At 36.3% G+C, this 27,377-nt stretch overlaps 1 protein-coding gene across 2 annotated transcripts in view; it reads left to right on the top strand.

The window, feature by feature from the left end:
• Positions 1-27,377, top strand: part of VTA1 (vesicle trafficking 1) — a 70,680-nt gene that overhangs the window by 11,384 nt on the left and 31,919 nt on the right. For both annotated transcript variants that reach the window (XM_006066165.4, XM_006066164.4), the window contains exons 2-4: positions 8,779-8,873; positions 11,872-11,999; positions 12,652-12,727. In XM_006066165.4, the coding sequence (XP_006066227.1) occupies positions 8,779-8,873; positions 11,872-11,999; positions 12,652-12,727 (299 nt within the window). The remainder of the gene's footprint in view (positions 1-8,778; positions 8,874-11,871; positions 12,000-12,651; positions 12,728-27,377) is intronic.

The raw sequence follows: 27,377 nt of genomic DNA, 5'->3' as shown, positions 1-27,377 counted from the left end.
GTCCTTTGGCTGTAGTTATCATATATTTCAGTTATAAACCTGTAAACCCTAGAATGTAGTTATTTTTTAATTGTCCTTCTTAAAAAGAAATTTATAAAATGAGGAAATAAAATTTTTAGTATATTCCCACATAATTACCATTTTCAGCATTCTTCATGCCTTTGTAGTTGGTTTTAAATATGGTGTCATTTTCTTGCCTGTTGAAAAGTTTATCATTTCCTTAATAGGATTGTCACCAATTCTATCAGCTTCTATGCTGTGAAACAAGCTTTTATTTTCATCCTTATTGAAAGATATTTTTGCTGGGCAAAGAATTTATCAATCATTTTTGCCACTCCTCCCCACACCTTTAAGGGGGTGGACTCCAGTTACATATATGTTAGAGCATTTGATGGTTCCCCGTACCTCACTGAAACTCTGGTTTTGTGTTTGTTTTCCTTTTCAGTCTTTTTACTCCCTGCTTTATTTTAGGTAGTTTCTACTGCTGTGTTCTGAAGTTCATTAGTTTTTTTCTTTTATGATCTCTAAACTACTATTAATCCTGTCCAGTAAACTTTTCATTTCAGATATTCTTATATTTCATTTCTGGATGGCCCTTTTGTGTTCCTTTGTGTATGTTCTATCTCCTCATTTTATTCATGGTTTCCATAAAATACTTCAAAATGATTTCCCAGTATTTTAATGTCATCATCTGCTATTTCCATTATTTTGTCATTGTTTTAGTTTTTTATGTTCACATTCTTCCTCTGTTGCCATCATTAGTGATTTTTGATTGACTGAGGGACAAAGTGAATTTTAAGTTCTTGAATGTCTGTTCTTTGAAGGGATTAAATGCAGCCAGCAATTAATTGCTGTTCAGTTTAATTCTTTGGTACCTTGTTTTGTTTTTAGCTTTGGTGGGCAGTTCTAAAGTACTCCTTGCTTTAGGGACAGGTTAATCCTATTTTATTTGGGGGCTGTCTACAGAATATCCTGGGTAAACCTCTGGGGCTTTCTGCTCCTTTTGGTTGGAACCTGAATGCATCCCAGCCCTATGTGTGCATTGGGAATAGTCCAGCTCACAGCTTCTGTCCATTCTTCGGCCTTGTGGAGTTTTCTCCTTCACATGCGCATGGCAGTGTTCATCTGAGCCTCAAGATAAACTCCTATTCTTTTCTGTGTAGCTCCATACTCTTCACGCTCTGCCCCTCCATTTACAGCTGCCTCAGTCTCCCTGAACTCCAGTCCATTTTCTCAACTCAGAGGACTGTGTTCTGTTTAGGATTCCCTTCCTACTCCTTAGACTGGGATGTACCTCCAGGCAGAATGCTAGGCTGATATTGGTGTCATCTGATACGTTTCCTTTCTTCAGATGTCTTTATCTTACCATGTCTGTTTCCATTGTCCAGAAACCTCTTTTATATATTTTGTCTAGTTTTCTTTGATTGTTCACAGTAGGATGGCAAATATTACTCCTTGTGGCCAGAGTTAGAATCTGTGTTCTTATTTTAGTAATCAAATCATCACTATTATTTACTAAGTACCAGCAGAGTCTTTTAGTAGGAATTCAGAAGGAGCTAACTTTTCTTAAAGCTATTATATTATGACAGAAGCTCTAAAAATACTTAATGAAGGAATGAGTGAAGTATGTACCCTTTATTAGGGTATATTCATTCATACTTTGTTTTTATTTTAATTTTGTCCCTTCACAAAGACAATACTAACCATAGAGCAGGTATTTATAATATCCTTAGGAGTAGAGTAATATATTTGGTTCTATTTACTGGAATAAAATTTGGCTTTATACATCAGTGTATGTCATAATGATTCCTACTTGAGTGCTATATTTATTTAACCCACTAGTACATCATTCTGAACAATTGCTTTTATGTGCCTTTTTTGTCTTTATATCATGCATTTCATATTTTTAGATTTCTCATGTATAAACGAGGATGTGATAGAATGTTAATGTTTAGATTTAATGAAACTTTGAAGTATACATGCCTTGAGGATTAGTAAATATTTGTCTCCTAAATGCTTCACATTAAAGTTAGGTTGGAAAGTATTTAATCCTTTTGCAAATATGCCTCATTACTCATCTTTTAAAAATATTTATTCATAAAAATAAACATTTCCTTGATGAAATAAATATATTTCCCTATAGGTGATTCTAGCTATATATTTATTCTGTTTTACTAGGTAATTTTCCATGTTGGACATCAATTTTTCTTCATACTGCTGCTTCTACAATGAATTACTTGTCCTGAACAGAGTTTTATATGAAAGTAGTCCTTTTTCCCATCCATATGACTAAAAGATCTTTTGGTGTATAAATTTTCATAAGTAGATTTAACATCTTTTCACTGTATTAATATTAGAAAATGTGTCTTGTTGTACAACTTACAAATTGTAAACCATGTAAGATATTCAGAAATATAGAAGCTAGGCAAATTTGTACTTCAATCTTTTCAATTTTGAGATGATTCTTTCCAGTCCTTCAATTAAAGGTGTTACTTTGTAATGTTCTTGTAGTTGCAAAGACTGAATATGCATATAAGCCAAGAAGAAAATGTGTGTAAGTGAAACCATTAAACTGTGTTATCATTGCACTGTATATCAACTGTCAGCCACTTGTATTAAGGTTAGCTTTTAGAGGGTAAGAAGCTTATATTTGTGTTGTGAAGAAAATTGATGATGGTTGTGGTGGTAGTGAATTGGGAATAAATCTGTTCTCACTTCAAAGGAGGTACCGATAATCTCGATTTTTATTATGAGCAATGGTGGAAGTAGTTAAAAGTAACAAATCAGAAACAAAATTGAACTTTTTACATAGGAATAAATAACTTTCTCTTGATAACAAGAAAACACTGATTAGTTTTCTGTGTGTTTGCTTAATGGACTTTTACCGTTGCTGGATAGCCATTTATTTCCACGGTTGCTCTATTAAATAGCTCACTACGCTCCATAGATGGTAGAGTTCATATACTGTCCACTTGGTAATAAAATAAGGAGAAAGACCTCCCAGGGAAATGAAGCTCACTCCTCTATTTCCTCACATTGTGTTACTGTGTTGACTAGTAGTATATATAGACAGTAAATAATTAATTGATGTCTATTTAATTTTCTGTGTGTATGTTTGGATGAGGGTTTGCTTGAAATATGCTTGAAATGGTCATTTGAGAGGTTGAGAAGATAAGGAAATCAGTCTTTACACAATTAATATAAAATGTCTTCAGAGAATGCCAAAATAGGAAAGAAGATGGGAAACAAAACAGAGAGCTTTAAGATTAGTTTCAAACCAGATGTTTCACACAGGACATAAAATGTAGGCATGTCATAAAAATATGTATGTTTAAAAAACTGTAACTTGCTCAGTTTGTAGTGATGGAAAGTATATTTTACTTGCTCAAATAAATAATACTGGAATATTCAATATGAAAAAGTATTAAGCTAATTTGAGGTTGATAATTCTAATATTTATAGTGATGCTGATCTGTCTGTGGTCTGTGTTGCTGGTATGTAGATGCAGGGAGAGAGGATTGTTGGGCTTATGTATGAGTGTACGTTTGCCAGAGGAATGTAAAAAATGATTCAGGGTTTAGAGATAGGGCAATAAAGTCCTAGAAAAATCTATCATAAAATCAAAGCTAGTTACAGAAGGAAGTTAAAGGAGAAAAGACTGATTGTAATGAAGAAGTAGGGAGACACCAATGAACTGGAAGCCTATTGTAACAAACAGAGCTTAAAGTTGGAAGAAAAGCAGTTATGTTTAGAGTGAGTACATGGTATACTGATATTAGCAGTACAGCAGTTTGAAATGGTAATTTAGTTATGAGGTTACTGGCATATAAAGGAGAGTCCGTACAGTTATATAAATCAGTATTGGTAAGAACTGAGAGCACAGCACTGTGTATGCATTAGAAATAGATTTGCTTTCTTATTGCAGAAAATTCAGAATTACAATGCATAAGTAAAGTAAGGATTTATTTCCTCATATAAAAAAAAGTCTGATATTGGCAGTACCCAGTACCAATTCCATGAAATCATCAGGGACCCAGGCTTTTTCTGAATTCAAATCTATAAACCAGCACATGATTACCAAAGTCGCCTTGTGGTCCAAGCTACCTACTAGAGTTTCAGTCGTCCCATTTCTGTTCTAGGCAGCAGGGAGGAGAAAGGGGAATGAGTCATTTCCTTTCCCCTGCCATCATTCCCGTTTTACAGTCCTTCCAGAAGTCAGTCTCAACCACTTCTGGTTATATGATATTTGTCTTAGGTAATAGCATGGCCATACTTCGCTTTGAGGAATAGTGGAAAATGTACTGTTTTGGCTAGCTATATTACAACTCCTTAGTAATATAGGAATCTTGTTAGTAAAGACAGGGAGAAAGGATGCAAGTAGGCTGCTAGCTGTCTCTGTCACAAGTATTAATTACCCATGTGAACAGCAAAATTTTAAGATGGTGGAAAGATAAGGAAAGACCCTGAGATCCATGAGCAATTACAAGCATAACAGTCCAGTGGAAGAGAATGGATGAGCACTAGACCAGTGTATTTAGAAAGCCTTGAGAGAACACTGTAATAGTGGGATGCAAAAAGAAAACCAGTCGTACTTGCCAACTCTTCTCTTAAATACTAGAAGGAATGTAAGAGAATTAAAACTCATCACTTGAGAGAACTGCAAAGAAAATGATTTCTTAAGTGACATTTAGGTTTTAATTAAGACAAAGAGGAAGAAGGAATCTGAGGAGAGGTAAGACAGTTTGCTGATTCTTCAGAATTGTTTCAACTGTTTTTTCAACAATAGTTCCAGGGAGTATGGTAGAAGGAATAGGGCTGTGTGGAGAAACATGGACTTGGTTGGGGCAAAAAGTATAGTTTACAATTGAGAGGAGTAAGGATGCAATGAGCAGTGATGCTCAACCTTTTGCTTATCTACCCTCAAGTTTAAAATAATTAAACATGAATCTCCAATATTATGTAACTTTATAAATAATTTTTCTGTATTGATGTACTATTTATATATATATATATAAAATAAAAATACTACATGTGCTTGACTCTTTGTGGCCCCATGAACTGCAGCCTGTCAGGCTCCTCAGTAAGATGGGATTTTCCAAGCAAAGATACTGGAGTGGTTTGCCATTTCCTTCTCCAGGGTATCTTCCCAATCCAGGGATCAAACCCTGGACTCCTACACTGCAGGCAGATTCTTTACCTGCTGAGCTACCAGGGAAGCATATAAAAGACAAGTACAAAGGATGAGATAAACATATCAATAAAAGGCTGATATTTTCTTCCCACACTCCAGCCATTCCCTGGACTCTTATGGGTCTCAAAGTCTGCAGCCTCAGTATAGCTTAGGGTGAGAACTGTTAGGAGAAATAGAAGCAGCCTGGCACAGAATTGATCCCTACACTCAGCTAAAAGCCTTCCCCTTGAAAATAAGAGCAAGAACACTTAAAAGTCTTCAGAAATTTTTGGTAATACATTAAGACATACTAAGATTAAATTTCAAGGAAGAAAAAGCATATTATCAGTTCTAGGTATTATCATATGAGGAGATGACATTTGATCTGTAATCTCAGTAAAATCAAATAGCCAAGACATATAAAAAGTAAAAACATACTAAAGACGAACCACAAATCATTAGAGAGGGAAAGGATTTTTTACCACTTGCATTTGGGACAGATACCAATGACTGAGGTAGATGCTAGTTATTAAAGAGTTAAATTTGAAAAACCAGAGGAAAAACTGGAAAAATCATGTAACTGAATATCCAGGTTCTTGGAGATAAAGAGCTTTCCAAGCTTAGAATTGATAGAAAAATCACTTTGGGTACATAAATATTTTAAGTTTCTGTATTTTAAAACAACATTCAAAAATTGAAAGATGGCATAATACTTGCATCCAAAATGTTTATTTTCTGAAGAGCTCATGTGATGTGCTTTTAATAAAAGAAATACAGCAAAAATGCTAGAGGAAAAGACCTAAACAGCTCACTAAGAGGATGTGTTGGGGAGTTCTGTCACAGTTAAAACAAAAGAAGAGCTGACTAATATAGACATGAAGCTTGAACAACTCAAGAGATGACTGGTTTAAAAAGGGGAGGGTGATCAGCCATGCTTTTAAAAGGCATGGCATGGGGAGAGGTGATTCAAACCTAGTTCTCAAACAACCTGAGCATGTTATTAAATATGACTGGTTAAAAGAAAGAGAAAAAGAAAATTTTGTCACATTGTGATCAAAGCAATGAATATAATAAGTGGGTTTTTATTTTTGCTTCCAAATTAGATTTTTTTGGTCAGATTAATATCCAGTGCTGGATATTGTACAGTAAAAATGAAAGTATCATGCTTTTTACATTGTGAGTCAGTGTAAATCAGGACAGGTCTTTAAGAAACTCCATTTTTGTTTCTCATTGTTAAATGGATGAATCAAAACCCTAAATTTGGTACAGAAATAAATCCATTAATAAATTAAACTTGAAGCTCTGTGAGATAACCCTAAAAGCCTAAGCCTTTAAAAGTAGTTCCTTCAGACACAGATATTAAATTTAAACACACAGAATACACGATTGTATTATTTGTATATTAACACATCTTTAAAGAAGGTGTGAATTGGAAATCATGAAAGTAACTAATAGCTTGCCATGTTCTAAAGCTGTAGTAAATAAAGCCACGATAGATAGTAGGTTAACAAGTAACAAAGCAAGATAGACAATATACAGAGTTGGGGCCTTTTGTCCCATGAAAATTTAATATATGATAATGAATGACAAAAGTGGCATTTAAAGCCATCAGGCAGAACGAGCTGTTCTTTCATTCATGTATTTTATCTATTCAGAAAATGTTTATGGAAGGCCAAGGACTCTCGCAGATGCCAGGGATCCATCAGCAAACCAAGTTGACTACAATTGCCATTATCATGGAGTTTAAGTTGGAGTTGCAGAATCTGGGAAGAAATAGGTTGAATGATTCCCTGCTGAGGAGAAAAGACTAGAGCAGGAAAGGTGATAGTGTTCACAAGATTCCGCTTGGGGGTGTGGGGGACAGGATAGCCCTCTTTCCTACTGTATAAGGAACTGCCACAAGGCAGTTTGTTAAAAAGCAAGCAACCAAACAGAAAATTTGATGAAATTTTTGTTTTGATAGTTCTTCTGCATTCATAAAAGAGGATATAGAGGTCTTCAGTACATCTCTAAGACCTTTTGAGTAGTGAAAATGCAAAATCAAAAGTGAGATAGCACAGTCCTGAGATTGATAGGACATTTAATACCAGTTTTTAATTTAATGTCAGTTTTTTGCAAGTTTGGGAGAAATGGCTGCTTGTATGGGTTGTTGTAGCTGTAACTGCCTAGTGGTAATTTGTTTTGAAGGACAGTTGAAGAGTAGCTCTTCAAGTGAGAAAGGTACACATACTGCAAGCCAGCAGTTCTCCTTGGTGTCTCCCACCGGGAACTCATGAATGTGCACTCAGGAAGGTCTGGTAGTGCAGCATGGCTTATAATGATGAAATCTGAGAACTACCCCGTCGTGCTTTAGTTCAAATGTCATGTCCATACTGTGGAGCCCTGTAGGGCTACGCAAATCTTCAGAGCATATTGTTGAAACTAAGAGGAAAATTACAGGCAATATGTGTACACACCGGTGGTAATAAATGCCACCGAACTTCACTGCTCTCATCACTGAGAAAGCTGTTTAGGGTTGTGGTTTCAGAGTTTTTAGCTTCAACCTTATCTGTAATATTTTTATTATTTTTTTCAAGAGATGGTATTATTGTAGCCACACGTTCCAGGAAACAAACTCAGAAGGACAATGCAGATAGTGGAGTGCAGTTTATTACACTGGTGGGCCCAAGGCAGAGTCTCCTCTTAACCAAGGACCCCAACCAGTTTTTGTGAAAACCTTATATACCCTAAGTGTACGCGCTCAAACCCACCTCCCCGAATTCTCTGAAACTAGTCTGAAGAAAGGAAAGGAAAGATGCGATCAAAGTTAACCCGTGATTTGTATGCCTTAAACCCATGATTCGTATGTATGCCTTAAGCCTAGGTGGTTAACAGTAGACAATTATCAATAGACCTGTGGTCATACCCCAATAAGCATAATAGAATTTATGATTCTATTCGGTTACACAGATAATTAGGGTATTCTTTTAGGCAACGGAGAGTCTAGGTACGAGCCCTGGGGCTCTTCCATCCAGGGGTCTGGTTTTCCAGTTGGTATGTCGTTTCCATAAATACTGGGCATATAGCTCAAAGTCCACAGTCTGGCCCAAGATGGAGTCCTGCTTTCGAGATGGAGCCTATTCTGTCTCTTTCCTCCTTCAGTATGTTTATTTTTACGTGTATACATAAAAATGACCAAAACAATTCTCCCCATTAACCTCAGCTCAAGAGGCATTTCCCCTCTCTCAACGCATATTGTGTATTTTATCAGTTATCACGTATCTGGCCCTTGGCAAGTGCTCCTATACACAAAGTTGTTTTTCTGAATGCCCTCATTTGCCTACTAAATTTAAATTGCAGGTTCTTTTGACAGCCTCAGACTGATCCTTTTATTTTAAATATAATGTCAAAAGAGAAGGCCTTCCTTCATAGAAATTTGTTATCATCATCATGAATCTTGTATTCTTTGGATAGTGTTTTTGTGTTTGTTACATTTGTGAATAAGATCCATAGTAAATCAAAGTTTTATTTCTAAATTCACTTAAATTTTAAATTATTTGTTAGAGAAAAAACATATTTTAAACATTCAGTCCTGGGAATTATTCATATCATTGTATTTTTCTTTATAGGTCGATTGTATGCGATGCAAACTGGAATGAAGATTGATAGTAAAACTCCTGAATGTCGTAAATTTCTATCAAGGCTAATGGATCAGTTAGAAGCTGTAAGTTGAACACTGAACATTTTTCTGATTAATGTTTATAATGCCATTTTATTTCATTTGTGTGTGTGTTATTGTAGCTCTAACTGTTGGTGGCAATCAGCAGTGTCATTATAGCTGAGGAAAAATTAGACAGTTTTTTTTACATTTACATTATAGTGCTTAGGGAGTTGAAGGAAAAGTTGGTTTCATTATCTTTGCCTATACATTATTTCTTGTTCCAGGTTATTGTAGACCTTTGAATCATTCTTTCATAAGCAATGAATCATTTCTAACCTTCCTTCATGCACTCACAAGGATGATTGATTAGAAATTCTTAAATAGCTCTTATTTAAAATAGCTCTTATAAAATGGGGGACCTCCCTGGCAGTCAGGTGGTTAAGACTCTGCTCTTCTACTGCATGAGGGGTGGGTTTGATCCCTGGTGAGGGAACTGAGATCCCACATGCCACAAGGCACATCAAAAAAAAGAAATGGGCTATTTAGTGAAAAAGACAACGAGGCAAGTTTCCTATTGTCTCTTCCTCCCACTCCTAGTCCTGTGACAGGATATTCTTATGGTCCAGGCATTCTCCTCTGCTAGCAGAAATGTGGTAGGTGACTAATGAATCATGTTGAACTATGATGTAACATCACAGATTGTTTAGAAGCACCAATCCAGGGAAAACTGAATGGATTTGATTGGGTATCAATACATCAGGAAGGCAATGCTAAACTATAGTAACCTCACTTAGTAATAGGGGCTCCACCCTGTGCCTCCCAGTCTCTTTTTTAACAGTGTCAAGGTCTACTCATTGCTTCATCTCCTCCCTGGGTTGGGAAGATCCCCTGGAGGAGGGCATGGCAACCCACTCCAGTATTCTTGCCTGGAGAGTCCCTTGGACAGGGGAGCTGGTGGGCTACAATCCATGGGGTCACAAAGAGTCAGACACAACTGAGTGACTAATAAAAGAATTAGAAACCTAAATATTTATTTGACCAGTTGCATTATTTTGTTTAGAGAAACAAAACTTAAACATTAAAAATCAAAACACTTATACCAGTCAGTCCAGAACCTTTTATAAATGTTGAAAGTTATTCAGATCAAAGTCTTAGTTGTATGAAGCAGCCATGGATAAGAGTGTTCTTTCTAACCTGGTATGGGTGTCTGACCTTCTGAGCCAGAACCCTGTCATCTTCTGCTGTTGTCCACCCAAGGTAGGCCTGGTGGCACCACTGATGACCACTCAGCTGCCCTTGGAACCTGTCTGGCCTTCTGCTTCTAACGCTGCTTCTGTGAATGCAGGAAAAGTTGGAGTACTCTTGGGGAGTGAGGTTAGGAGGTGGATGAAATAACGTGTCTGACAGGTAGTAATACTTTGTAAAATACCATCTCTTACAAACATTAATATAGAATAAACCTCTATTAATTTTATAGCTTAACAATAATAGGTGAAATAACAATAGCTTATGGATAAGACAAAACTTAAATGGTTCTTTATAATACACAAAATGTAAAATCACATTTATAAAGGGACTTACCAGGAATTTTTTATTATCTACATTAAATAACAAGGAAGTTTATTCCATGGTGAGAACGTATCTGATAGTATTATAATGTTAATAGTTGGTACTGCTGCTGCTGCTGCTAAGTCGCTTTAGTTGTGTCCGACTCTGTGCCACCCCATAGACAGCAGCCCACCAGGCTCCCCCGTCCCTGGGATTCTCCAGGCAAGAACACTGGAGTGGGTTGCCATTTCCTTCTCCAATGCGTGAAAGTGAAAAGTGAAAATGAAGTCGCTCAGTCGTGTCCAACTCTTCGCGACCCCATGGACTGCAGCCTACCAGGCTCCTCCATCCATGGGATTTTCCAGGCAAGAGTACTGGAGTGGGGTGCCATTGCCTTCTCCAATAGTTGGTACACTTCAGGTATATTATGTTATTGCTGCCAGATATTTTATGTTGAGGATGAGATTAAATGGCATACTCCCACTAAATTTTTCTAGAAATAAATTGCCTCTCCAATTAAATTATTTCACAATGTGGATACAGTAAACTAGTGTTACATGTGGGACTTTTTTTTCCTGTTTTTGTTGGGGGTAAGGATGCCCAGATGTCCTTAAATTCCAATATTCAGTCTCTTCTGGGCCATAATTATGAGAATATTTACTTTGATGATTTTATAAAAAATTCTGTGGCTTTTTTAAATTTAATTCTTTATAATGTTCTTTACAATAGTGTGATAATTCAGATCTAATATTCTAGAAGGTCATTTTATTCCAATATGACAGTCTCAGTAAAATATAGGAATTTAATTTGTTGTTTTTAAAATACTTTTTCTGTGTATAGGGAAGGGATGTACTGACTGGAAGTTTACATGGGTATAAATTGTGTTGATTTGAGGTGTATGTTTGGCTAAATTTAACAGTGTGCTCTGAGAGATACTTTTTAGGATATAATGATCCTTCTCATTGTATTTTTCTATATTTGATAGGAAATATTGAAATAGGAGTAAATTAAAAATTTAAATTATATGGCTAGGAAAGAATTTCTTAACTCCATTTTTCTTGTACATTTGAAATATTTGTCTGATGCTTTACATAGATAGTTGGGCATGTTATCTTTTTTTTTGCTCTTTATTATTTTGATATTTTGGCTTCCCAGGTGGCTCAATGGTAAAGAATTCACCTGCCAATGCAGGAGACACAGGAGATGCGGGTTTGATCCCTCGGTCAGGAAGATCCCCTGGAGGAGGAAATAGCAACCCACTCTAGTATTCTTGCCTGGAGAATCCCATGGATAGAGGAGCCTGGTGGGCTGTAGTCCATAAGATGGCAAAGACGCAAACACAACTGAGCATGCTCACACACGTTTTGATATTTAGAACTAAATTATACTTTCAGGTTATCATGAGTATCTTTCTTCAAATTTTTGTAAACATTGGATTTATTAGGATTTCTTGTACTTGGTATATGCTTCTCAGAGTCCAAAATCATAAGTTCTATATCTCATTTCATTTTAGCTTAAGAAACAGTTGGGTGATAATGAAGCTATTACTCAAGAAATAGTTGGTTCTGCACATTTGGAGAATTATGCTTTGAAAATGTTTTTGTATGCAGATAATGAAGATCGTGCTGGGAGATTTCACAAGTAAGTAAAGAAAGATCAAATAAAAATGACAAGGAATTTATCCAGTTTTTTTCTTAATAAGTTCAAGGATTCCTGATTAATGATTTAGGTGTTTGTTTTGGGGGTTTTTTTTTTTGAATCTTAGAATAAGTGTGGGTTACAAGAATGATCCTGGCTTTTTAGATAACATGGCTGAAAGACAAGTACCCAGAGCAGATTCATTTTCTCGGTAAATACACTCTCACTAGCCATTCTTTAGCAGTTAATAAAATCTGAGTTACTATTAGCCAAAACATCCTGGTTCTGTGATACTGATTTTAAAAATTTCCAACCCCACCGATTCAAATGATTTGTCATTATAGTAAAACTTAAATACAAAGAAATACACGTAGCATAATATTGATTCAGATAGTATTGCCACTACATTTTCTAAAATGAAAAGCATATTGTGAAAACCTTATTGTACCATATTCACCTGTAATATGTGTTGTCACTTCCTGCTAATACAGATTACAGAAGGAGCTCCATTGTGTTCCTGAAATCTGATTTTATTGAAAACATGAACTTCAGAGTGCTTTTTAAAACATTGGAATTTTTTTTCTTGTAGCTACAAGTCTAATTATGCATCTTACATTTTTCATTTAAATTAGATGAACTCTCTTTTCTCTTCCAGAAACATGATCAAGTCCTTCTATACTGCAAGTCTTTTAATAGATGTCATAACAGTGTTTGGAGAACTCACTGATGAAGTGAGTGTATATTCTTTATTGCCTTATTAGCTAGAGATCAGTATTGGTTGCTTTTTATTAGTTTTGTTATTGCATTGTTTATTTAGAGCACTTGTCCATCAGAAATGTAGTAAAAGCAAAACGTGTAATTTTCAATTGTCTGCTAGCTACATTTTAAAAAGTTAAAAACAAAAGGTGAAATTATTTTTTAACAATAAATGTTCTTTTTTTGTAGTAGGTGCTTTAAATCCAGCATGCATTTAACACTTTAGTGAGTGAATGGCTACTATATTGGTCTCTGAACCCCAGGTTCATCGTTTTATTTTATTGAGTTTTTAAATATTACTGATCCTTGATGCTGCTAAATGTATTTATTTGGTAAACATTACTGGAGGCAGAAACTTTTTAGGACTGTTTTTTTCCCCCTATTTTGTTTCTTGCCAGAAATACTATTGTTAGAGATTTGTTTCTATTGTAAAATGCATATACAACTTGATATTTTACGAGGTACTTCCTATCCATTTTATCAGTTTGTTTCTCAGAACCACTTTGAAATAAGTTGAGCACATATTCATTTTATGTATGAGCAAATTGAGGCTAAGTGATGAACTTACTGCCATTAGTTCAGTGTTGTTTTCACTGTAGTGGGCTTTACCATTCACATGGAAAAATTGTTTTCTGAGAGGAAAGAGATTAATTTAGAAAGAGAAAGAAGAAAAGGGAGTTATAAATGAGACTGATAGAGGAATGTGTTATTAGTGATTTGAAATCTCTGGAGAGATTGCTTTTTATGAAAAATGATTTTTTTTCAAAATGGTTAGCTGTTCAGAGTAAAGTTCCAAACAAACCAATCTATGAGATAGTTTACATTTTCATAAAACAGTATATCAAAACTGTGCAAAACATTCTTTGTTTATATGTAAAATGAAGTGAAGCTCTAGGGTTGATGATCATAAGCTAAGTTTTTGAGTTGGCAGAAATGTGCAATACAGTTCAAAACTGCTAAATGAGGGACACCTTGTACTGAGTGTGACTGTCCCTTTTATTTCAAAGCATCCCTGACCCTTGCCCACGGAGCATTCCTCCATCAGTCAGATGACTGGAAACCACCAGCAGATATTTCCAAACACCCTCTAGGATATGGGGCAATGCTCATTGAGGGCCACTTCTGTCAGATTTTCTTGAAATAGAGAAGTACTGGATATAATAGAAAACTGAAACTTGGAGTGTGAAAATCAGAGATGCTTCTCATTTACTTATATTTTATAGGTTCTATAAATCCACTGCTTGGCTCCATTTCTGCTCCCATCTCCTGTTACTGTTTATCTAGATTTTTTTTCCTGTTTTACTAGTATGCATTGTTGTTGTTGTTTAGTTGCCCAGTCATGTCGGACTCTTTGTGACCCCATGGACTGTAGGCCACCAGGCTCCTCTGTCCATGGGATTTTTTTGGAGAGTACCAGGTGGGTGAAGGAGAAAAAGAGACCTGATTAGAAAAGTAAGTCATAAGCCAGATTAGACAGATGATAAAAAGACTGGCATCTTCAGTAAGGGGACTTTTTTAAATAAAGAGCTATACTTTGAGCAAAAGAACTAGTTAATGATTACTGTGGAACTTCATACAAAGTGGGTTGTCTTTGACCTGAGGAATAATAATATGTTTAAACTTAGATTTAAAATTTGAAGTGCAGGTATACCAACCAAAAATAAATTGCCACAAGACTCTTGGAATCAAAAGACAAGAAATATGCAAAAGAGAGGTGAAAATTCGAGTCAGGAGAGTAGACAAACTCTCAGGTTAAGAAGATAGTTTTGAAAGAGAATATGGTTAGATAAACATCCTGATAAACACCTGCATGTAAAAGGCTAGAGGAAGAAGTGAATAAAGAAATACAATGAGAGAAGAGGATGGAAATGTCAGATGTCAGAAGAGAACGTCATAATGAGGCAAAGTAGCAGATTGGTTTGCCATATCCTTCTGAGTGTCTCTTCCTTCTGAGAGGCGTCTCCTACTTCTTACTTGGAGGAGCTGCTTTTACCCGCATATCTCAGAAGCACACACACAGTTCCATGAAGTTATAACTGCCAACAGTAGGGAACCCAGACAATAAAAGTGACAGATACAGGAAAAAGAACAAAATGTTCACAAATCTTAACTGAGTAATGGATATTTTGCTTTGTTTTTGCTTTAATTAACAGACATATAAATGTCTCTATTTAGCATGTAATTCATCTGTATTTCAAAAGAAAAAAGAATCTAAGTTTACAAATGTAAAGGTACTAGAGCCAGACATCCTGGAATGTGAGGTCAAGTGGGCCTTAGAAAGCTCACTACAAACAAAGCTAGTGAAGGTGGTGGAACTACAGTTGAGCTCTTTCAAATCCAAAGAGATGCTGTGAAAGTGCTGCACTCAATATGCCAGCAAATTTGGAAAACTCAGCAGCGGCCACAGGACTGGAAAAGGTCAGTTTTCATTCCAATCCCAAAGAAAGGCAGTGCCAGAGAATGCTCAAACTGCTGCACAGTTGCACTCATTTCATATGCTAGCAAGGTAATGCTCAAAATTCTCCATGCCAGGTTTCGAAAATATATGAGCCGTGAACTTCCAGATGTTCAGGCTGGATTTAGAAAAGGCAGAGGATGAGAGATCAAATTGCCATCGTCCATTGGATCATCGAAAAAGCAAGGGAGTTCCAGAAAAACATCTACTTCTGCTTTATTGACTATGCCAAAGCCTTTGACTGCGTGGATCACAACAAACTGTGGAAAATTTTTCAAGAGAAGGGAATACCAGACCACCTTACCTGCCTCTTGAGAAATCTGTATGAAGGTCAAGAAGCAACAGTTAGAACCAAACATGAAACAACGAACTGGTTCCAAATCAGGAAAAGAGTATGTCAAGGCTGTATATTGTTACTCTGCTTATTTAACTTATATACAGAGTACATCATGAGAAAGCTGGGCTGGATGAAGCAAAAGCTGGAATCAAGATTGCTGGGAGAAATATCAATAACCTCAGATACACAGATGACACGACCCTAATGGCAGAAAGTGAAGAAAAACTAAAGAGCCTCTTGATGAAAGTGAAAGAGGAGAGTGGAAAAGTTGGCTTAAAACTCAACATTCAAAAAACTAAGATCATGGCATCCAGTCCCATCACTTCATGGCAAATAGATGGGGAAACAATGGAAACAGTAACAGATTTTTTTGGGAGGGGGCTCCAAAATCACTACAAATGGTGACTGCAGCCATGAAATTAAAAGACACTTACTCCTTGGAAGAAAAGTTATGACCAACCTAGACAGCATATTCAAAAGCAGAGACATTACTTTGCCAACAAAGGTCTGTCTAGTCAAAGCTATGGTTCTTCCAGTAGTCATGTATGGGTGTGAGAGTTGAACTCTAAAGAAAGCTGAGCACCGAAGAACTGATGCTTTTGAACTGTGATTTTGGAGAAGACTCTTGAGAGTCCCTTGGACAGCAAGGAGATCCAACCTGTCCATTCTAAAGGAAATCAGTCCTGAATATTCTTTGGAAGGGCTGATACTGAAGCTGAAACTCCAATACTTTGGCCACCTGATGCGAAGAACTGACTTACTTGAAAAGACCCTGATGCTGGGAACGATTGAAGGCAAGAGGAGAAGGGGACAAAAGAGGATGAGATGGTTGGATCACATCACCAACTCAATAGACATGAATTTGAACAAGCTCTAGGAGTTGGTGATGGACAGGGAAGCGTGGTGTACTGCAGTCCATGGGGTTGCAAAGAGTCGGACACGACTGAGCGACTGAACTGAAGAACCCTTAACAAGGAACAGCCTCCTTAGTTATTTGAACGTAGTAGCTAAAGCCGGAGAAGGTAGTGGCAACCCACTGCAGTACTCCTGGCTGGAAAATCCCATGGGCAGAGGAGCCTGGTAGGCTGCAGTCCAGGGGGTCGCAAAGAGTCGGACACAACTGAGCGACTTCACTTTCACTTTCCACTTTCATGCATTGGAGAAGGAAATGGCGACCCACTCCAGTGTTCTTACCTGGAAAATCCCAGGAATGGGGGAGCCTGGTGGGCTACCGTCTATGGGGTTGCACAGAGTCAGACATGACTGAAGCAACTTAGCAGCAGCAGCAGCTAAAGCCAGGACTACCTGATAGGACTTCAAGAGGAGTTGGGGAAGATTTGTTTAGATACTGAGGATACTAAAGAATGAATGTAGTATCAGCATGAAAGGGACATTTCCCCAAAGTTTTTATGCTATTTTCTTTCCCTATCTCATCACTTAACCTACTACATACTTCCTTTGTCTTGCATATGCACTAAAGTAGGAAATCAACATCTGTTTTGGTGGTTAAAGGATCAAGAAATCAGGAGGGGTCTGAAATAGTATGGAGAAAATTAGGCTTGTAGGGCAGCATGGAAAGGAAGTCCCTGAAGTTATTTTATTGGGCTGAGATTTATTCTTTGTGTCTTCATGTAAATCCTGCATTTTAATTAGAAAAGGAATGTACACACAATTAATGTGTACATATAAGTAGGTACTTTTCACTGCCTTACATATGTTTGTTACAGCATGCAAAATTTGTATATCCAGTGAAAGTTGTATATATCAAAAATTATAATTTCTTTGGCATACAGTACTGACATTTCTCATATCCATTATTACACGATCTTATCCTTAACATGACTAGTGAGTGGGTTTTTGGCCATGATTGAAGATTGACAAGGAAAGTAAAATACTGGCAAGATTGTCCATGCGTCAGTAACATAATCCCCCAGCCAACCAGTTTGATCACCCTAGTTTTCAAATTCTGTTTTCTCTTACTTTTAGTGTTGTTTTGTTCCATCATTTTCCTTTTCTAGAAATGGCATCTCCATCATTATCACTGAGGTAATAGCTTTTTCAAAACAATGATTTAAATTGTTACAATTGTAAACAGTGCTCCACTTTAGCAGCTGCTACCAAAACAGATAAATAAGGTGGTCACCGGCGTTAACTCTCAGTTGTAGGTTCTCATTGTTGTCTGAGGAAATCTAAGGCTTGTATTTACTAATTTATGTTTTAAGCACTTGATGCCCAAATCAAGATGCAAACTATTGGAACATTTCTTATTTCAGAATAGCTATTAATCCCATGAGATGTTTTAACTTATAACAGTTATAACTGTTACTTATAACAGTTGTAACTCATTCCCTCCTTTCAACTTTCACTTCAGTTCATTCTGTACTTTAAAAACACTAGCAGAGATAAAGACAGGAAACAGAAAGGTGGGAAAAGAATGAGTTTAAGGATTTCAGGTAGGCAGATTTTTTTTTAACATACACTCCTGTGGGTAGCTTTCAGGACTTGCTATATCTTATTTGTTCATTTATAAAGGAAATGTAGTGGTTATTAACTGCATAGTATCTCATAGTTTTTTGATAAAACTGAAACTCTTCAAAAAGATTTGTTCCTCTTGCTTCTCAAAGAATGCTAGTTGAGAAACATTAAAGCCTACAATAACAAAAAATAGGGAAGGGAAAGTCATGATTATCTTATATTTTTATTTGTATATTTTAAAATAATCTTTTAATTTTGTCATCTTTATAATCAAGATAATGATTTAATTAGCATTAAATTTTTAATGCTGTCTTCAATCATTTTAATTATATTTTCTAAAGTTTAAAAAATAGTATTTTTTTTTTGCTATCAGCTCTGAAAATTTTTAAAAGAACAAAAAGGTACTTGTCAGAGCCAGGCCTTACTGAACTCCAAACCAAGAGGTCATTTTACCTCTCTGGAATTGGTTTTTCCTCTATAAATAAAATGGGAAGCATGGTTGAACAGATCTCTGAGGTCCTTTGCAGCTATCCAGATCTATGATTATACGTGCCAAGCATGCAAGAAGAGATGGGATAGGGCAAATAAAAAACAAAGATGAGAAAGGAGACAAAAAAGGAAAGGAGAGAAGCAAATATAGTTTTTGATTAAAAGCTCCAAAAGGAGAGATGAGAAATTACCCATAGAAGTTGTATAAATGATAATGAAAAGTAGAGCCACCAGAATGATGACAGCAAAAAACTCATCTCTAGTAATAAAAAAGGAGAAACATGATGTGGCATTGTGGGGGCTTTCAGTGTAGGAAGTAACAGGGTGAACATCTAGGGCCGTCTGTATGGCATTTATACATAAAGATGTGAAGTCTTCTAATTAAATTTATTTAACATTTCAGCCTTTTTTTAAAGGTCAGTCATTCACAAGCTATGTTACTACAGATAACCTAATGAATTTTCCTATTTTAGGCTCTTTTTCCACGCTCTCCTCCATCATTGTTTTAGTGAAGAACCTAACAGAGACTTTTCCTTTCCTGGTATTGCAAGTCCAGGCTCCTTCTTGGTACTTCTTACCAGTCCCTTTTTACATTTGTCAGACCAATCTGCTTACCACCATCTCCACTTTCACCATTGTAAACTGGTTTTTTTTTTAGCCGCTTTGTCTAGGTCTTGCCTTCTCTACAAGTCTTAGCTACATTATTCTAGCCCTTATGTGCATTTTTCCATTCTCTCAGATTTTCCATGATTGGGATTAACTATATGATTGTGAAACTATAAATGCATTAACTTAAGGTTTATATATTGTATTCTAGAATAATTATACTGCACATCCTCAAAGGAGGAACTTTGTCTCATTCAACTATTACATCGTATTTGGCAGTAACTATAAATTTGTACATTGGTTAAAATCTCAAGAGTGAAAACAGTAGCTATTCAGTAGCTGTTTAGCTATAGCTATTTCAAAAGTTGCTATAGTTTCATTTTTCATTTTTCTATCTATACAAGAAGATAAGGTTCAGACTTGCTTGCACAGAACTTCTTTCATAATTCTTATAAAATGCAATAGATATAATCTTTCTTGGTCTATTTTCTGACTTTTTTTCCTTTTAATTTCATGTCAGTATTCATAGTTGCCCCAAATTTTTAAAGTCTACTTTTTCTTTAGTCTTTAGCTTTAAAAAAAAAATACTTTATCTGTTGCTATTCTGTTTCTAAGCTCTCCTATCTGTTTGGTAGACCCTGGTTCAATTACACGGTCAGGAAGATCCCCTGGAGATGAGATAGGCAACCCACTCCAGTATTGTTGGGCTTCCCTGTGGCTCAGCTGGTAAAGAATCCACCTGCAATGCGAGAGACCTGGGTTCAATCCCTGCGTTGGGAAGATCCCCTGGAGAAGGGAAAGGCTACCCACTCCAGTATTCTGGCCTGGAGAATTCCACAGACTGTATAGTCCATGGTGTCCCAAAGAGTCAGACATGACTGAGCAACTTTCATTTAACTCTTTTAACTGTGCTTTATATAATTCCATCTCAGAATTTGATTAAATTTATAGTCATGTAAACTTTTACCATTCCTATAGCTGTCTTGGAATCAGTGACCCAGTTTTAGGTATAGAGTCACCAGAGTATATGTTAAATTTTTTACTTTTCTGTTTTGAAGCAAGCAATGTTCAAACCATAAATAGGTTATATTCCTACTTGAACATCTTGTGTTAACTACTTATGGCCAGCATTGATAGACTTCCTTTTATTGTATTTTAGGTTTATTTCACTTGTAGCCATGTTTGAGGAGCAGATACCATTTTGCCTTTATCTGTTGAATTTCTGCTAATTTGAGGGAATCAAATGGTATGTTTTCCTGCCCTCATGGGGTTTGTGTTCCAACTTGGAAAGAGAAGCAGAATAACTGATTGTGATGCTATATGGTGTAGTAAGGGCAAAATACAGTAAAGGGATATACTCCTGCCATTTGTCTGGCACTGTACTTAGACATTTTTTTCACTTTCACAACCCTGAATTACAGTGAGAAAACAGACTCAGAAAATATAAGTTCCTTATGCCCAGATGCTATGCCCCAATGCAGTATTCACAAACTCTCTGTGATAAAGGTCCAGCCTCTTTTTTTTTTTCTTTTTAATAGCCATTCTGTTGCAGACTGATTGTTTTGTAAAATACAAGTTATGATTACCAAAAAAATAACACTTTAAGAAGACGCATAAAATACAAGCCAGATTTGTTTTGTGTGCTAAATGCTCTCAATTTCTGTACTATCTTGTCACAAAACTGGTAAACAGTTTGCGAGCCAGCTCTGGTTCTCGGACCATATTTTGATTGGCGCTAATCTACATTCCTCTGTTGGAGCTCCTAGAAAATCCTGTTTATATTTCAATCTGGAACTCTCCCTACTTAAAAAACAGAGCTGCAACATAACTAGGATGATCATGTACATGAATAGCTGGCTTCAAAGGAGATGGTCTGTTTAAGGTATTCATTTGCAGTGGAAAGTTTGGAATTATTGCTAGCCTGGAAAACCATGGTAGATCAGGAGAAATGCATCTCCTTACAAAATCATGAGTTTATCTTTTTTTGTTTTTATTGGCTGTGTTGGGTCTTCATTGCTGCATGCAGGCTTTCTCTACTTGGGGAGAGAGGTAGGGTTACTCTTCATTGCCATGCTGGGCTTCTCATGGCAGAGCCTTCTTGTCTTGTTGCATAGCATGGGCTCTAGGCACTTGGGCTCAGTAGTTGTGGTGCATGGGCTTAGTTGACCTGTGGCATATAGATCTTCATATGACAGATCTTTGTGGCATATGACAGACTTCATTTTTTTGAGCTCCAAAATCACTGCAGATGGTGACTGCAGCCATGAAATTAAAAGACACTTACCCCTTGGAAGAAAAGTTATGACCAACCTAGAGAGCATATTAAAAAGCAGAGACCTTCCTTTGCCAACAGAAGTCCGTCTAGTCAAAGCTATGGTTCTTCCGGTAGTCATGTATGGATCTGAGAGTTGGACTCTAAAGAAAGCTGAGCGCTGAAGAACTGATGCTTTTGAACTCTGGTGTTGGAGAAGACTCTTGAGAGTCCCTTCAACTGCAAGGAGATCCAACCAGTCCATCCTAAAGGAGATCAGTCCTGAGTGTTCATTAGAAGGACTGATGCTGAAGCTGAAGCTCCAATACTTTGGCTACCTAATGCAAAGAACTGATTCATTTGAAAAAACCCTGATGCTGGGAAAGGTTGAAGGCAAGAGGAGAAGGGGACAACAGAGGATGAGATGGTTGGATTGCATAACCAACTCAGTGGACATGAGTTTGAGTAAACTCCTGGAGTTGGTGATGGACAGAGAGGCCTGGCGCGCTGCAGTCCATGGAGTCACAAAGAGTTCAACATGACTGAGCAACTGAACTGACACTGAACTAACATGGATCTTCCCAGGCCAAGGATCAAACCTGTGTCCCCTGCATTGACAGGCAGATTCTTAATCACTGGACCACCAGAGAAGTCCCCAAGTCATGTGTTTTGTCCATATATCATACCTTAAGTTTTCATGCTCTCACTATATACTGAAAGTCTCATTCTTAGTAATTATAATAATAAATAGATCTATGAGGGTAGTATTGTCTCTCTTGCTAGATTAGAAATTTCTCTTTTATTCACCTCTGGATAATAATTGCCAAGAACAGTGGCTTGTATCTGCTCTTCAGTTAACTGTAAGTGAATGGAGTAGTTTTGCATGCAGTGTTAGTATAATGTGGTTAAGAGTACTGCAGGCATTGACCTCAAAATTCCATATGCCACTTTGTAACTGTGTGACTTTGGATAATTTATTAGAGTTATGTAAACTTGTTCCCACATCTGTAAAAGGAGGAAAAGTATAAAGCCTGCTTCATGAAGGTGTCCTGGATTTTAAAGGAGAAAATTCATGTAAAGCCTTTAACAAAGTACCTAGCATATAGTAAATGCTCAACAAACATTAGTTTTTGCTTTTCTTAGTTGGTGGATGATCTTCTAGTGTCCTGTGTTTAGAAAGGATATCCTTATCTACTCAATCTTACATATTAAGGTATATTTATTCAGAAATAAGCATTATGTATTATTACTTTATATTTGGATGTCCAGCATATATGGTTGGAGTTCCAAAACAGACTAGAAAGAAAGTGTTGAAGAAATAATGGCCATAGACTTTCTAAACTGGGTGAAAAAATACTTATGGATCCAAGAAGCTCAGTGAATCTCTACTAAAATAAACACAAAGAAACCATACCCAAGAGCATCATGGTCCAACCTGTAAAGATCAGTGATGGAAGAAAGAAATGTTGAAGGAGCAGTCTTGGGAAATAACGCATTACACGAAAGGTAGTGCTTTAAAAAATGGTTGATTTCTCTTTTTCTTTTAAACATTCTGCCAAGAAGATAATGAAATTGGCATATTTAAAGTACTAAATATACTTTGGCCACCTGATGCAAACAACTAACTCATTGGAAAAGACCTTGATGCTGGGAAAGATTGAAGGCAGGAAGAGAAGGGGACAACAGAGGATGAGATGGTTGGATGGCATCACCAACTCAATGGACATGAGTTTGAGTAAGCTCCGGGGGTTGGTGATGGACAGGGAAGCCTGGCGTGCTGCAGAGAGGGGTTGCAAAGAGTCAGACATGACTGAGTGACTGAACTGAACTGAAAGTACTGAAAAAAAAAAAAAAAAAAAAAAAGAGCAAAAAACCCTGACAACTCAGAAATCTTTGTAGAGCAAAGCAAATAATGAAGGTAATACTCCAAATAGGAAAAGGAGTACGTCAAGGCTGTATATTGTCACCCTGCTTATTTAACTCCTATGCAGAGTACATCATGAGAAACGCTGGGCTGGATGAAGCACAAGCTGGAATCAATATTGCCAGGAGAAATATCAATAACCTCAGATATGTAGATGATACCACCCTTATGGTAGAAAGTGAAAAGGAACTAAAAGCCTCTTGATGAAAGTGAAAGAGGAGAGTGAAAAAGTTGGCTTAAAGCTCAACATTCAGAAAACTAAGATCATGGCATCTGGTCCCATCACTTCATGGGAAATAGATGGGGAAACAGTGGAAACAGTGTCAGACTTTTTTTGGGGGGCTCCAAAATCACCACAGATGGTGATTGCAGCCATGAAATTGAAAGACGCTTACTCCTTGGAAGGAAAGTTATGACCAACCTAGATAGCATATTGAAAAGCAGAGACATTACTTTGCCAACAAAGGTCCATCTAGTCAAGGCTATGGTTTTTCCAGTGGTCATTTATGGATGTGAGAGTTGGACTGTGAAGAAAGCTGAGCACCGAAGAATTGATGCTTTTGAACTGTGATACTGGAGAATACTCTTGAGAGTCCCTTCAACTGCAAGGAGATCCAACCAGTCCATCCTAAAGGGGATCAGTCCTGGGAGTTCAATGGAAGGACTGATGCTGAAGCTGAAACTCCAATACTTTGGCCACCTCATGCAAAGAGTTGATTCATTGGAAAAGATCCTGATGCTGGGAGGGGTTGGTTGCAGGAGGAGAAGGGGATGACAGAGGATGAGATGGCTGGATGGCATTACCGACTCAATGGACATGAGTTTGAGTAAACTCCTGGAGTTGGTGATGGACAGGGAGGCCTGGCGTGCTGTGGTTCAAGGGTGGCAGAGTCGGACACGACTGAGCGACTGAACTGAACTGAATACCTTCAAATAATGAAGGTAAAATAAAAGGCATTTTTAAATCAATTAATTCATGACTAGAAGTTCTGCAATAAAGAACTAAAGAACAGCAGAAAGGAAGCTTTTCAGGATGAAAGAAAATGATTCTAGATGACAACTTGAATATATAGGAAGGAATAAAGTATAATGATATAGTGTATAATATTGATACATAAAACTATATATTTTTTCTTCATTTCTTTAAATAAATATATGCCTGTTTAAGTAAGAATTATTGTAACTATACACATATATATTTGGTAGACCCAAAAGAGAGCAGAGAAAGGGAATAGAAACAGGAATAGATAGGACTAATATAAAACAAATGGCAAATTTTAAGCCTACATACAGCTGTATGAGTACATACTATAAATGTAAATGAAATAACACTCCAAATTAAAAGTAGAGATTTATAAAACAGCAAGCCTTAACTTTATACTATTTATAAGAGACATCCTTATTTTGAAAATGAAATGATGAAAAAATAATCAATGTAAATATACTAAGTTAGAAAGATTGGAAGTGGTCATATTATATTAGATAAGGTAAATTTTAGGGTGTTTTACTAGAGGTAAAATGGGACATTTTGTTCATCAGTTGTTACAGTTCATTAAGAAGATACCAGTTATAAATGTCTATGTATCTAGTAAGACTTTAAAACTTTATGGAAAAAAAAGTGATAGAAATAAACAAAATATATAAAAAATCCTAATTATAGTTGGAGATTTTAACATGCTCCTTTCAGTCATTGGTGGATAAATAGTTTAAAAACAGATTAACTAAAATGAATAAAGACTGGCCACATCTCAAATATTGACTAGAATGTGCAAACAAGAGCTTTCATACATTGCTTGGTGAAAATGTTAGATGTAATAACCACTTTGGGAAAAGATTTGGCTGATTTTTATAAAGTTAAACATCCACCTACCTTTTATCCAGCCATTCCTCAGTGTTTATCCAAGAGAAATGAAAACATATCCAGAAAAGACTTGTTCAAGAATGCTCATAGGAACTTTATTCATAATAGCCTAAAGCTGGAAACAACCCAAATGTCCACCAACAGAGGAACTGATAAATAAATTGTGCTGTTATTAAGGTATAAAAAGGTGCTACTGATGTACCCTAAAACATGCTTCAATTTTGTAGACGTTATGCTGAGCAAAAAAAAAACGGAAGAATACAAACTGTATGATTCGCTTCATATAAAGTATTACAATATTTAATTTTATTCTAGTGAAGAAAATTAGTATTTTGGTGTGTGTTGTATTTTGATAAGAATACATTATACACTTACGAATCTTTTTGTCAAAACTCAGGAAACTATATACACTTAAGATTTGTACATAGCAAGGTATATCAATTTTACCACACCAAAAAAATGCTGAATATTGAACTATTATTAGTAGGTTTGGTTTTTCTTGATGGTATTTGGTTGGCAATTCTAAAACTGCATACTCTGTATTCAAGAATTGTGCAATTGAGTAAATATATTGAGGAAGCCGGGTTTCTTACTTCTGGGAAAGGAAGGTACATTAGGGGATGGGAGAAGACTAGATTGTGTTATAGTGTTGGATTCGAATTGATGATGTCCATATTAACTCATGCTTTTAAATATATTATACAAATAAGGCAAACTAGAATATGTATTTAAATAGTTATATATATAAAAATATGTGTATAGACAATAACTATGTGTTTATGTACATGCAGTGTATATACATAGATTTGTGTACACATGCGCATAAAACATAATACCCATATCTCTGTACTGAAAGGACCTAGAAGCAATGATGCATCAATAACAGTGAGCACCTGCAGTGCCTGAGTTTGGGTTCTAAATACCCTTCAGGGCTCACAGGACTGAATCTTGGGCTGGGTCAGGGAAAGTCCTAGATGAAGCTGGGCCTTCTTATTCTGCCAGAAAATAAAGAAGTGGTTCACATAATCACAAGCACATATCGGAAGGATCCAGAAGCCAACTTGAAAGTGTCCTACTGTCTGTATCAGGGACAATTTGACTATCAAAATATGGTATTAATAGGTAACCCATTGAAAAGTAAGAATTCGCGGCTCCCTACTGAAGCATACAATGAAATAAATAAATAATGGAAGGATAGAAAAAGCTTCTTACAGTAGAGTTATGACTTATAAGAAGAGAAGTAGAGAAATAACAATAAAGTTAGAAATCATTCATGGGGTTTAAAACTAGTAGGTAGAAAATTTGGTGAAGAACAAGATGTTTATGATAGTATCTAAATATCTCCCCCTCAAATTATTTATTAAGTTTAAAAGGAAAAATATTAAGCTAGTATGGAGAAAGCTGTCGATTACCACCTTAACCAAGTCGTCAAACCTAATACAACCAATAACGGGACCAACTAATACTATGTGCCTCCTAATGAGTTGAAGTAAGAAAGACAAACATCTCACAACCTGAGCCTAATCATAAGGAAACATCAAACAAATCCAAACTGAAATGTCAGTGTCCAGAAACACTAATAACAAAGGCTGTCTGGATTAAAGGCTGAAAAGACCTGACAACTAATTAATGTTTGCTTTTTAAGTTATTAAAAATAGACCCAAGGGAGGAACTACCAAGGACATCATTGGGCCATTTATAAAATTTATTGGGACTGTGTATCAAATAGTACTCTTGTGTAAGTGTTAAATTTCCTGATTTTAATAACCATTGTCTATGAGATTGTCTTTCATCTTGGAAAATGCTTAATGAAAGGTTAAGAGGGCAGAGTGACTTAAATTAGTACTGATAAAAATGCAGTTTACATTTTGCATACTAAGAAGTCAGGCATATGTAAGTAGATTGATAAAATGTGAACAATTGGGTGATCTGAGTGAAAGATTCTGTACTAGTCTTAAAAACTTTTCTCCCAGCTCAATGAAATTATATAAAATAAATTACTTCCGAAAACATATATATTTGTATATATATAGAGAGAGAGGTTTTTTTTTCCCCAAAAAAAGATAATATTAGCTTCTTTTCTTGCCCTGGTGGACTAGGTTTTATATGGTCAGTGCTCATACCTTCTTTGGATGAAAGTAAAACGTGAAAGTGAAAGTCATGTCAGATTATTTGCGACCCCATGGACTATACAATCCTTGGAAGTCTCCAGGGCAGAAAGAATACT

This window comes from Bubalus bubalis, chromosome 10, assembly GCF_019923935.1.
Source record: "Bubalus bubalis isolate 160015118507 breed Murrah chromosome 10, NDDB_SH_1, whole genome shotgun sequence".
NCBI classification, from domain to species: Eukaryota; Metazoa; Chordata; class Mammalia; order Artiodactyla; family Bovidae; genus Bubalus; species Bubalus bubalis.
The sequence above is the reverse complement of the archived record's forward strand: the minus strand, read 5'-3'. Positions and strand labels throughout refer to the sequence as shown.